The following is an 11,748-nucleotide window of genomic DNA, read 5'->3' as shown; positions in this document are numbered from 1 at the left end:
AGAGAAAACGGTTGTCAGATTTGTAAGTCACATAAGCTTTGATATAAATTTTACTTATTTATAAATTTCTGTTAATTAGTTTAAAATTATCTGTCGAATTGGATATCACACATTCAATCTGCAACCAGTTAAAAAACCAAACAATACTGTTTCTCAACTCCAACTTGTGTATAAAGAAAAAACATATGATAAGTCTGCAGCTTGGCAATAAAACAAAAAGGCTTTCTTAACCTTACACTCATATGGTGCAATAAAAAATCACAAAATGAATGATAAATGATAAGAAAACCAAAAGAATCAATATATTTTGTTATTAATAATTTTAAAAAGCCCCAAAAACACATTACATAACAAGCCGCAACACCCTTCAGCAATGTGCAATAAACAACAGACACCCCCCATCCCATGCAACTGAATGTCACATATTATGTACTAACTCAGTCAACAACTGTAACGCTCTCCTCTGTGAGGAGGACAATGTTTCAATGAAACGACAATATCAAAAGAGATTAGTATGACTGATCAGATTACCCTCTTGTTGCCGACCACATCTTGGATATTCTCTCCACTCACATTTTTCGGATTAATCTTCTCATCAAGCTGCAAGTACTACGATCAAAATGAGGAGCACAATTGCAAATATCACTAAGAGCAAACATGCCTGCAGAAACATGAACAATGCATTAACTCAAGAATGCTGTTTATTAAACATAAAGGCAACTGTTCCTTTCATTTGTCAAAAAACATGCCCTTTCTAAAGACAGTTCAAGTAGGTCAATTAATTACAGCATCCCAATAAGGGCACAAAAAGTGCATTCATGATGTTTTACACCCCAACAACATCTTGATGTTAATTAAATCAGGTGAACATTTAAATCTAGTAAATTACCAGAGAGGAATTTGATTTTTGGGTCTTTGCTGCTTTCACAAGATGTGATTTTGCCTGTGCAGTTGTTGCACGAGAATTTTCAATATGGGTCCCAATATCATCTGCAAGATGCTATTATTGCTATTAACAACATGATCCAGGATGATAATGGAGTGATGAATAAAAGACAAGAAGATGACATACCAATCATAGATCCCTGCTCATGGACAAGCACAGCAAGATCTTTAAAGATCTCATTCACTTCACCAATTTGCTGCTGGATCTCATTAATTCCTTGCTCTCTCTCCTCAATGACCGCCTCATTGAAGGCAATCTCATTGTCTAATAGCAAAACCTCCTGTCTGCAGCAAGAAATTATTGAAATGTTAAGGTTCTACTTATTGATGTCTATTTCTCAAAGAAAACAAGATAAACATCATCAATTATTCATAGCCTAGATTGTAAGTTCAACTTTCATGAAATGAATGTACCAGTACAACAACACTTAGACAAAGGTTTTGTGAAATGTTATAAAGACTAAGTTAAGATATTCAATCCTTTAGTTCTTTTGGCAATAAAAATGGTGAAACCAATTTACAGTGAGAATGAAACACAATGTCCTTTATATATTCTATTTCAAATTATCTTTAAGTAAAAAATTTAACCCTTGAACATGGAGGTGGTAAAATTTCCAGACATAAAAATTCCTTTCTTAAATAAAATGAAAAAGGTCAACTGCATGCTTAACAAAGTCTTGTCAAATTTAGCTATATAATTCATATCTAACTCAACATTAAAAATAAACAAACAATTTGCTTCAAAGTAGCAAATATGTGTCCAAAGGTTTTGAATCTAAATAACAAACTCCAAGCTCTGTAATGCAGAATATGAATTACAAAAAAAGGAGGGCACATAATTTTATTTATTTTATATTTATAACAATGGAAAATACCACTGCAGCAGAAAAGAAAGCAAAGCAACACTTGAAAAAGCATATTTACTAGTTAATTAAAGAGAGAAACTCACCTTCTAGATTCCACAAGAAGAGCACGCTGTTCTTCACTCCTATCTGAACTTATGTCTAGTTCCTGGGCTTTGTTGCTGAATATAGAACGAAAAAAAAAAAAATCACAAAATGAGAAAAATATGCATGGCAAGATTAAGAATTGAAAGATTAAAAATTGGAAACAATCAGATGATGAACTTGAAACCACTCAGTAACAACAAAGTAATCAACACACAAATTTTTATTTAGTTTTTTTTTTTAAATCAATATTGGAAGATTTCACAATTTTTTTTTTTAAACTACAACACTTGACAAAAATAATTGGTTTGTTTTCCATGCAATCGATGTGTGTACTAACACATGAAGATGTCTAACTAAGCCATGTACAAGGGACTTGCAACAGCACATACCTGGAAGGAAGAACTGCCTGGGGAACAAAAGGAGTGTAAGCTGTTTCCCTTTCAGCTGCAAGCCGCTGGGCCTTCTGAAACTCTTTTAAAACAGCTTGAAAATCTTTTGCAAGTTTAGCATCTGCAATTTTCTTGCTTGCCTGTGATTATACAAACTAGTAAAGGTCATCTTAAGAAGATTAAGGATTTTAGTACATGGGCCTCACAAAATTTGTTTACATTAGAACAAATTATAAGTTTTGATTTGCATTACCATGTTCAATGTAGATAATAAAGAATTTTAACAACAGTAATTTAAACATATAACATGCATAAATTAGCTATGTGTGTGTGTGCAGCTAGAGACAGAGTTGTGCATTTATAACCAATTAACTAGTGTTCAGGAAAGCATACTTACGCTAACTTCAACACGATGATCTGACTCACTAGCTTGTTTTAGTTTAGCCGAAGTATCCTTTACCAACTGCCCAATATGTAGCCTTGTCTTGTGTCTGTCAATAGAAATCAGTCTAAGAGTACAAACCTCAAAGAGCAAAATTATTCATATAAATGAAAAATAAAAATGTAAAGAGACGAATGATAGACATGCAAGATATAGAATAAGGGGAAGATATCATGATTTTGCAAAATATTAGTATAAATTAACGCATTACAGACTCCAGAAAAAATCAGCCACTTAAATTTGAATCTTTTCACAGGTAATTATTTTTTGTGATAACCATCAATCTCTCTACAATCTATTCTCAGCAAATTTACAAGAATAATGGCAGCATCTCGTTAAAAATTACCCATACTTAGTACAATTCAGGATAGCGTGCTATTTCATTTTGTGTTGCCATTGTTGATTAAGCTTCATTTATTAAGGTCTAATTGCAGTGGTTTCAGCAAAGTCTCCGACCTTCAACAGAGGTTAATAACAATTTTTTACAATTTCAAGGAGCTTTCAGGTAAATTTTGAAACCATAATTTAAGCAAACCTTAAAGAAGACCCATTCAAATGTTTGTATATTTTCAGCACAAATACTTATTCGAAAAAAATGCTTCTCAAATAAAAATAAATTCAAATGCATTGTCACGATTATACCCTAAATAATCCATAGCCATTCCAGAAACCAAACCCTTAATCCTTATTTTCTCATAATTCAACCAAAAAAATATTCACATCAGACGGGCAAACTCACAGCTTCTCACGCAGCTCCGGCGTATCCTTGGGGGTCCCAAGCGTATTAACAAGTCGTTGAAACGTCGAGACGGCGGTGTTGATCTGGAAAATTCCAGAAGCGACGGCCTGCGTGGAGTCTTGCTTCGCAATTCCATTCGCCAAATCTCTCCTCAATGAGCCAACGGACCAGCCCGCCTCCAGATCCTGAAAGCTCATTCTTCTTATACCTCGAAAGCCGGTGTTCGGATATACGGATTCCTCAAAAACGCGACGGGAATACAAGAGAACCCCGGCGAGAATTATGGGGAGAGAAAAGGGGAAGGAAACTATTGATGTAATTTAATTTTTATTGTTTGAGCGAAGCATTGTGTAATCTGTACGGTGACGTGGACCCAGTGACATTACACGTGTGTGGTGGGGATTGGCAATGAATAAAAGTATAATTATTTTTCTTGTTTGGTGTTAATAAATTGAATTTGGCCGGAGGAGAAACGACTTTTTGTTACGTGATCGAATGATGGTGATGGGCCGTCTGAAAGCCCAACAGCAAACTTTTTCCTTTTTTTTTTTTTTTAAGGGTGATGTTTAAATTTTAAATTCATTTTATTTTTTTAATTTTTTTAACTTTATTTAGCAATTCTAACGATGTGATGAACCAGTGATCCCAGAAAAAAAACGATATTACAATCTTAGTGCCATGGTTTCATATCGAGCGGGTAAATTAACGATGGCAACAAAAAATTTATTTAAACCTAAATAAATGATGTTAAATCAACAATGGCAATTAAAGGTGACAATGGGCTTGCTGGATGTCGGGCTGAAGCCCATATAATAATGGATCTTGTGGATTGGATTGATTTACACAAATGTTAAATCTCGTAACACACATTACATTATAGTAGATCATGTTGTATCAAACTTTTAACCTACAAATCTGTTAATTATGTTTTTTTTTTATTTGTTATTATATCTTTTAAATTTTCTAAACTAATATTTTAATTTTTTCATAAAATTAATAATAAATAATTAATCTATTTAGATACTCTACATTAATCTTTTGATTTTCTTATAATATTAATAATAATTTTTTATTATTTTTTAATTTTCTATAATATTAATAAATACTTTTGAATTTTTAATATTAATTTTTCGGATTCTCTAAATAATAATAAATAATTAATATTTCTTAAAAATTTATAAATAGTATTATATTAGATCAGGTCAGTTCATGAGTTAAACTTTAGAGCACAACCTGTTGGTCAAAAAAGGATTCGACCCAAACCCCTTGACATCTTTAATGACAACACAAAAATGATATCACAAACCAAGTGACAATGATTTTAAGGGTAAGTTAAGCGGTAATAGCTAGGAAATCCCCGGCTAGGAGGTGTTGGGTTAAAAAAGTAATATCAAGACTTGCTTTTGTTCTCCTAGCAAAATCCCGACAGCCTAACCAAACGTATGTGCTGGGGCTTGGCTATTTAAGGCAAGTGCTTGTCCATTCAGAAGTATGCCCTGAGAATTGTCACAGTATCATGTATTTCTAATAAAATGTTTGAATCCCTACACACAACTCTTGAACAATTATTAAAACTAAATGGCCTAACATCGCCGTGTCTAAATGAATATTGCACGATAGACTTCACTTCCTGAATTCTTCCTCAGTCATTTCTTTCTCAACGTGTTGTAGTAGAGTAACTCTTGCTCCACGACATAGAGTTATTGTAAAGGCCAAAAGACTATTTTTCATCAAAGTTTTAGTCTAATATTAAATATACCTATAACAATTTAAAATTTTAAATATCTATTTATAAACTAATATTTATTAAAAATTTTAATTATAAATAAGAATAAAATTATTATTTTATCTTTCATATTAAAAATATATCATTTTTCTTTTTAATTTTCAAAAGTGATATTTCAATCCAACCTCTTAACTTTGAAAAAATGACATTTCACCTCCACAGACTCTTAGGTTTCCTTCTCTCTAACGGTAGCGACAACGATAGTCATCATTCTCCTCTCTTCTCTCTTTGTCATTGTTGACGACGTCCCACGACAGACGAAAAAACATCGATGTGATGAATCAAAGACAAAGAAGTTGTCGTCGCATTTTCCTCCCTTCTACCTCAAACTCGTCGCACTTTTCGTAGAATCAGCTTCAGACAAAAGAGTCTGTCATGCAATTTGTCTTCGTCTAGAGCTGAATCGATTGAAAACGAAGCTGGTTTTGCTTTGTCGCACTGGTGCTAGAGAAATTGAATTCTTTCATCTTTGATTCTTCGAATCAGTGCTTCTTCATCCACCTTGGGACGTTGTCGACGATGGCAGAGAGAGAAGAGAGGAGAATGATGGGTGTCATCGTTGCTATTGTCGTTACTGTCGTTGGAGAGAAGAAAACTTAAAGATTTGTAAGAGATGAAATGTCACTTTTTCAAAGTTGAGATGCTGGATTAAAATGTCATATTTTAAAATTTAAAAAAAAAATGATATAAATTTTATATTTTTAATATAAAAGATAAAATAATGATTTTATCCTTATTTATAACTGAAAATTTTAATAGAAGTTAATCTATAAGTCAGTGTTTGAATTTTTAAATTATCGTGAGTATGTTTTTGAGAGTAGATTAAAACTTAAATAATAAATAGTCTTTGGGCTTTATTCAATTATGCGGATTAGAGTTTGCTTCAACTAAATGAAATTAGTTATGGGATGCTCTGTTGACTATAAATTGTCTTTCTCAAAGAAAGTAAACTTCATTTTTCTCGTTTTTCTTTACATGACTTCACACGGTGAATTGTACACTAATTTGTATTTATTAAATTGGTTTGGTGGTGTTTTGTGTTATAATTAAAAAATCAATATTTGTGATATAAAATTTAGTATTCGATTAAATATTATTTCAAGATAAGACATATGGGTAGACTTTCATAACAAAATTTTTGCTTCCGTCATTGTCGAGAATTTTTCCATGCTTATCATGAATGACATTTGCTCTAAAAATTTTCTATATTATCATGCATCACATTTTTTCTTGAATCATGACATTTCTTTGGGATTATGATGTGGACATTAGTGGTCAAGGAGCAATCATCCAACTGTTCATGAAAGAGGGTTAAACCTACGAATCAACAGGCTCAAGTCGAGTCATCAGCGGGCGGGAGACGGCCAGAAGAAAAGTCAAGAGATTTAGGATGTGAAACATGAGTGGCCAAGAAGCAATCATCCAATCCAACTATTCCTGAAAGACCGTTAAATATACGAGACGGCAGACTTAAGTCGAGTCATCAGCGGCGGTGGACAGCCAGAAAAAACTGTTTAAGGCCAAAAGACTTGGTCCCAACGTATGGTTAAGTGTAACCTCCAATTCGTGTTTGTAAACTTTAAAAAATATAAACTTTCACTCTGTAAACAAAATTATATTAAAAAAATTAATTAAAAATAAAAATAAAACTATTATTTATTAAAAAATTTAAAAAATTGAAATTTTGTTATATATTTTTAAATTTTAAATTTTAATAATTTTTTATTAAAAGTTTAAAAAATAACAAGTTTTTTTTAAGGTTTTAAAACAATTAATAGTTTCGATAAAGTTTACCATCTCTCTCTAGAATTTGCAACACGAGATTCAGGCAAGCTTGCATGAGTTTGGTTCTTTCAGGTAAATTCCTTCTTGTAATTAACCTCTATTTAAGTTCACTATATTTGAAATAAATGGACTAGGTCCTATAGATGAAGACTATATTTTATAGCCGACTATGACAACATTGTTTATCCCCTTTACACGATATCTCAAATGTCACATATTTCTAGTTGGTGCATCTCTCACATCAAATAATTTTCAAATGATAAATGAATTAATTGAATAATGTTATATATATATACACACGAACATATATATATATGTTCGTATATAATTTTGATATATAAATAATGTATTATCATATGATTAGGTGTTACTTTTTTTTTTAATTCAAAATCATTTAATCACATGATGATATATTATTAATGTACTCAAATTATATACTAAAAATATATACATATAGTTTTATTAAAATTAATTAATATTATATTAGAGATAAGGATCACGTATTTTATTATAATCCAGCCTCCTTTTTAGAATATTATTGTTTTTATTGTTTTCCTTCGACGAACATGATTTCATCTTCATCGAAAGAAATCAATGTCATCGTTGGGTGAGATTTGATCGGTAAAAAGAGATAAATCAAGAAGGAAAATTAGTGCACTCTGATATAATGAATTTTGTTATTTCTAATAACAGTTTCAAAATTTTAAAGAGAAACTTATCACTTTTTAAATTTTAGAGAGAAAAAATATAATAAAATTTTAATTTTTTAAATTTTTATTAAATAATAATTTTATCTTAATTTTAAAAAAAATTAATAAAATTTTATTTATAAATAAAAGTTTAGATTTAAAAAAAAAAAGTCAAAGAGTATGTGTTTGGATTTCCATTTTACCTCCGGTGGAAACAAGTCTTTTGATACGTTCAAGTTTAAAGATTTGGTAATAAAAGTTAGAAATAATAGCTAAATTTGACAAGAGAAATTAGAAATAATTGTTCGATTTGACAACAGGTATTGCTCTGAAACACAAGTCATCACCTGAGTTGTAAAATAAGGATAATTAGTAAAAAGAATATCAAAATTAGTGAGATCAGTCATTAAATTAAGAATTTCTTCTAATTTACTCTTAAAAAGATTATTTGATTCAAATAAAGTTTTTACTTCCCACTTTCCTCTTAGCTCTAATATATCACCTTGTTTCGAAGGACAAGTTCATAAACCATCATCCCTCTTTATCGAGGAGATACTTGAGTGATGGATTTTTCATCCACAGAGCACAGCGCTGACTTGCTTGTGGTTTGATCGGAGTAAAAATCTTCTGTATTGATCACTTCCTTTGTACTGCTAAGGTAAAATGCCGGCTGTTGAGGAGATGGGACAGTGACAGAGTAACTGTTAAGCATGAGATCTATCGTCGTCATTGATGGCCTGTCAGCTGGATCTTCCTGTACACATAACAAACCCACATGGAGGCATCTGATTACTTCATCTCTAGAATAGCGAGAATTTGCCAAACTTGAATCCAACAATCGCATTGGCGTTCCATCTCTCCAATGTTTCCAAGCCTGCAATATTAACCCAAATTTGTGAAAGATGTTGACTCTTAACGAAGGTGGAGCAAATAGAAAATCTTTCTTTTGCTTACATAGCTCATGAGATTCTCAACACCGTCTGTTACATAGAAATTGCTGTTCTTCTTGCTAGTAATAATCTCTATAATTAAAACTCCGAAACTATATATGTCAGATTTCACTGAGCATTGGCCATGAACAGCATATTCTGGTGAAATGTAACCGCTATAGTGAAGAAAACATGTTAATATTAGCTGCATATATTGACCATTCATAAAGATAACAATGTAACCTGTAAAACCAGATCTTTGGCTTATGCCTTCTCGAACGGGGAGGGAAATTTCCAATAAAAATGGGATAGGGACAACACAAGGATAAAATTATCCTCATCTCATCCCCTTCTCCATTCATCATCTCCTCTACATATTCCGTAAATCTTTAATTATTAAATTATATTTTCTAACGTATAATAAATATTTTATTTTATTATTTTTTAGTGAAAAAGAGAATGGTGGGAACTGGGAGGGGAAAGAGAAAAAAATTTCCCACAAGCAAAGAATAAAATTTTTTTGTCATCTCCGTATCAAAGACGGAGACGAAAAATAAAACTTTCAGTTGTATCTTGCCTAATCTCATCTCTAACTACACCATTAAAGTTTTTGAAGAGAAAACTTACTAAGTCCCGACTATTTTGTTTGTGTTTACTTGCGATTCATCAATTCCAACTATTCTTGCCATGCCAAAATCTGAAATTTTAGGATTCATATTCTCATCTAATAAGATATTGCTAGCTTTAAGATCACGATGAATAATTTTAAGCTGAGATTCCTCATGCAGATAACACAATCCTCGAGCAATGCCTCCAATTATCTTGAAGCGATTTGACCAATCCAATTCTCCTTGCTTTTCAGGATCTGCATAAAGTTCGTAAATTGATTTCAGAACCAGAATTTAATGGAAATTGAACTGAAGAGTGAGTGGATTCACAGAGAATGCTCAGACCAAACAAAAAACAATCAAGACTTTTGTTCGGCACAAATTCATATATAAGAATCTTCTCTTCTGCCTCCAAGCAAAAACCGAGCAGCCTAACCAAATTTCTGTGCTGAAGCTTGGCTACCAATACGATTTCATTTATAAATTCTTCATAACCTTGGCAGGATCTTTTCGATAGCCTCTTTACAGCTATTCCTCGTCCATCAGGAAGCATGCCCTGAGAATTTTCATTAACCAATCACTTGATCATGCATATGCATAAACATATAACAACAAGAGCAAATGCTATGCATACCCATATTTAAAAACACAAATAGGTATAACATAATGTCTTATATATAATTGAATATTACTTTATCATTAAATCAAAATTATTTAATCATACAGTATACACATAACATGTATATTCATTTGTATATTTAAACTTGGGACTCCATAGTTTTATCGTACAAACAATATTGGTTCTGTTTATACCTTGTAAACCTCACCGAATCCACCTTCACCCAATTTGTTTTCAGTTGAGAAATTGTCTGTGGCTTCTTTAATTGCGTCAAAATTGAATTGCAAGGACTTCATAATTTCATTCCCTGATGAAAAATTGGTTTATTGACGATGAGACATCAAAGATTAATAATATTGTTTAGATTAATAATCAAGTAACTTTACCAAAAATAAATGCCCGTATATCGCCGTTCTTTTTCCCTCTCCTAACGAGACAAAGTCCAACAAAGGAAAGCACCACAGCAGTCGAAGCAATAACGATAACAATGATTACCGAAGGAGGGAGAATGGTCCCTCCTGCTAAAACAGGAAAATTTCATTAGATATATAAATTCATGAATATTTTAGCAACAATTTTAATTCCTGATTCAAACTGTGTTCGAGTTTACCTTTTGGTGGTGTCACAGGCGGGTGAGCCGCCGTCACGTTTTCATCGTAAAATAGGTACAGTTCATACCGGGTGAAACAACTCGGAAACAGCTGTCTTCCTCCTTCTCGCTTCATCTGCAACTGTGAAATAGATAGTTGAAGACATCTGTTACAGTCAAAACTCGAAAGGTCCTGTGTGCACTGTGCAAGAAAGTAAACTGATTGGGAGGCTGTGAAATTTTTCCTTTGCGCCATAAACCTTTTCGGCGAATTCGCAGCCTGAGTTACAGTTTCGTTCAACGTTCTATTCACAAACTCGCTAAACCGTTCTGCATCTGGAAGACTGTCGACATTAGCCATCATGAACCCCTCGTCATCAGCCACTATAGAGAAAAAATTCTCATTAGAGAAACGTAGAAGGCACTCGTCGTAGCATATCACAGCTTGTTTCTGAAGAGGGCAACGTTCTGTTACATCCGAAGTGGCGAAACTGACGCAGCCTTGGCAGATACTGGAATTGACATCACCACGGCAAAGATAGAGGCCGTAAATTTTGTTACTGCCGTCACCTTTGGTGTCGTTGTAGAAACCGTTAGGGTTGACATGGGAAGAAAGCGAAGTGAGCAAAAGATTTCGGCTGGTTTGGTAAGTGCTGTTAATGGCCAAAGTAGAAGTGTTCGGGCAGATGTGATAATAGTAAAATGGTTCAAATGCGTTGATCGAACTCACCAGAGAACATAGAAGATAAACAAACTGAAAAAATACAAAAAACTTAAAGGACGCCATTTTTATTCTTCCGTGGCAGAGAGCTCTCGAAGTTTTGGAGATATAATGCATTTGATGAGATTTATGGTGAGAATATGAGAGGAGAAGATGACAAGCAGGAAGAACTCATTAAGCATAAAAGTCAACAAACTTGTGCGCAGCCATAGAAACAGGCAGAGAAAAAATAAGCAATTGCCATTGGCTGAAAATCAATTTTGTTCGTTTCAGTGGGTCTGTCACTGTAAGTCCAGTGCAGGTTGACGTCGTACTGTAATGCATCATGCTTTGTCTGACTTGCTCCATGTACAGTTTGTTTTTGGAGCAGGGCGTTCTGAGGATAACTGCTTCTGTGAACTCATAAATTAAAATGGAGACATTGATTTGGATGGTTCATACCTTACACGCTGTAAGTTGAAAAGACAATGCTACTAGACCCGGGAGTTTGTGTCAAACACATAGGATTCCTATTGTATTAATTTAGACTTGGTATTAAAACCTTTTACCTTTAATTT

The 11,748-nt window shown here is 32.9% G+C and overlaps 2 protein-coding genes across 4 annotated transcripts; both read right to left on the bottom strand.

Moving 5' to 3' along the window:
• Window positions 1–294: 294 nt before the first annotated feature.
• Window positions 295–3,787, bottom strand: LOC123195634 (syntaxin-22). 2 transcript variants are annotated; one of them, XM_044609452.1, is made up of 7 exons: window positions 3,466–3,787; window positions 2,682–2,775; window positions 2,285–2,424; window positions 1,895–1,969; window positions 1,073–1,230; window positions 890–990; window positions 295–661 (listed from the first exon to the last, which is right to left on the bottom strand). In XM_044609452.1, the coding sequence occupies exons 1-7, from the start codon at window positions 3,660–3,662 to the stop codon at window positions 596–598; spliced, it is 831 nt and encodes a 276-aa protein (XP_044465387.1). In that variant the 5' UTR covers window positions 3,663–3,787; the 3' UTR covers window positions 295–595. The 2 variants fall into 2 exon arrangements, 1 of the variants encoding a protein (XP_044465387.1); XR_006497502.1 differs by having other exon boundaries at window positions 890–1,000.
• A 4,344-nt stretch (window positions 3,788–8,131) lies between these two features.
• On the bottom strand, window positions 8,132–11,547 carry LOC123196829 (cysteine-rich receptor-like protein kinase 10). 2 transcript variants are annotated; one of them, XM_044610963.1, is made up of 7 exons: window positions 10,492–11,547; window positions 10,268–10,402; window positions 10,076–10,188; window positions 9,608–9,818; window positions 9,282–9,519; window positions 8,680–8,830; window positions 8,132–8,599 (listed from the first exon to the last, which is right to left on the bottom strand). In XM_044610963.1, exons 1-7 carry the CDS (start codon window positions 11,306–11,308, stop codon window positions 8,267–8,269), a joined length of 1,998 nt encoding a protein of 665 aa, XP_044466898.1. In that variant the 5' UTR covers window positions 11,309–11,547; the 3' UTR covers window positions 8,132–8,266. The 2 variants fall into 2 exon arrangements, with proteins under 2 accessions (XP_044466898.1, XP_044466899.1); XM_044610964.1 differs by having other exon boundaries at window positions 10,268–10,399; window positions 10,492–11,545.
• Window positions 11,548–11,748: the final 201 nt, after the last annotated feature.

Source organism: Mangifera indica, chromosome 14 (assembly GCF_011075055.1).
Source record: "Mangifera indica cultivar Alphonso chromosome 14, CATAS_Mindica_2.1, whole genome shotgun sequence".
Classification (NCBI taxonomy): domain Eukaryota; kingdom Viridiplantae; phylum Streptophyta; class Magnoliopsida; order Sapindales; family Anacardiaceae; genus Mangifera; species Mangifera indica.
This window is presented reverse-complemented; position numbering and strand designations above follow the sequence as displayed.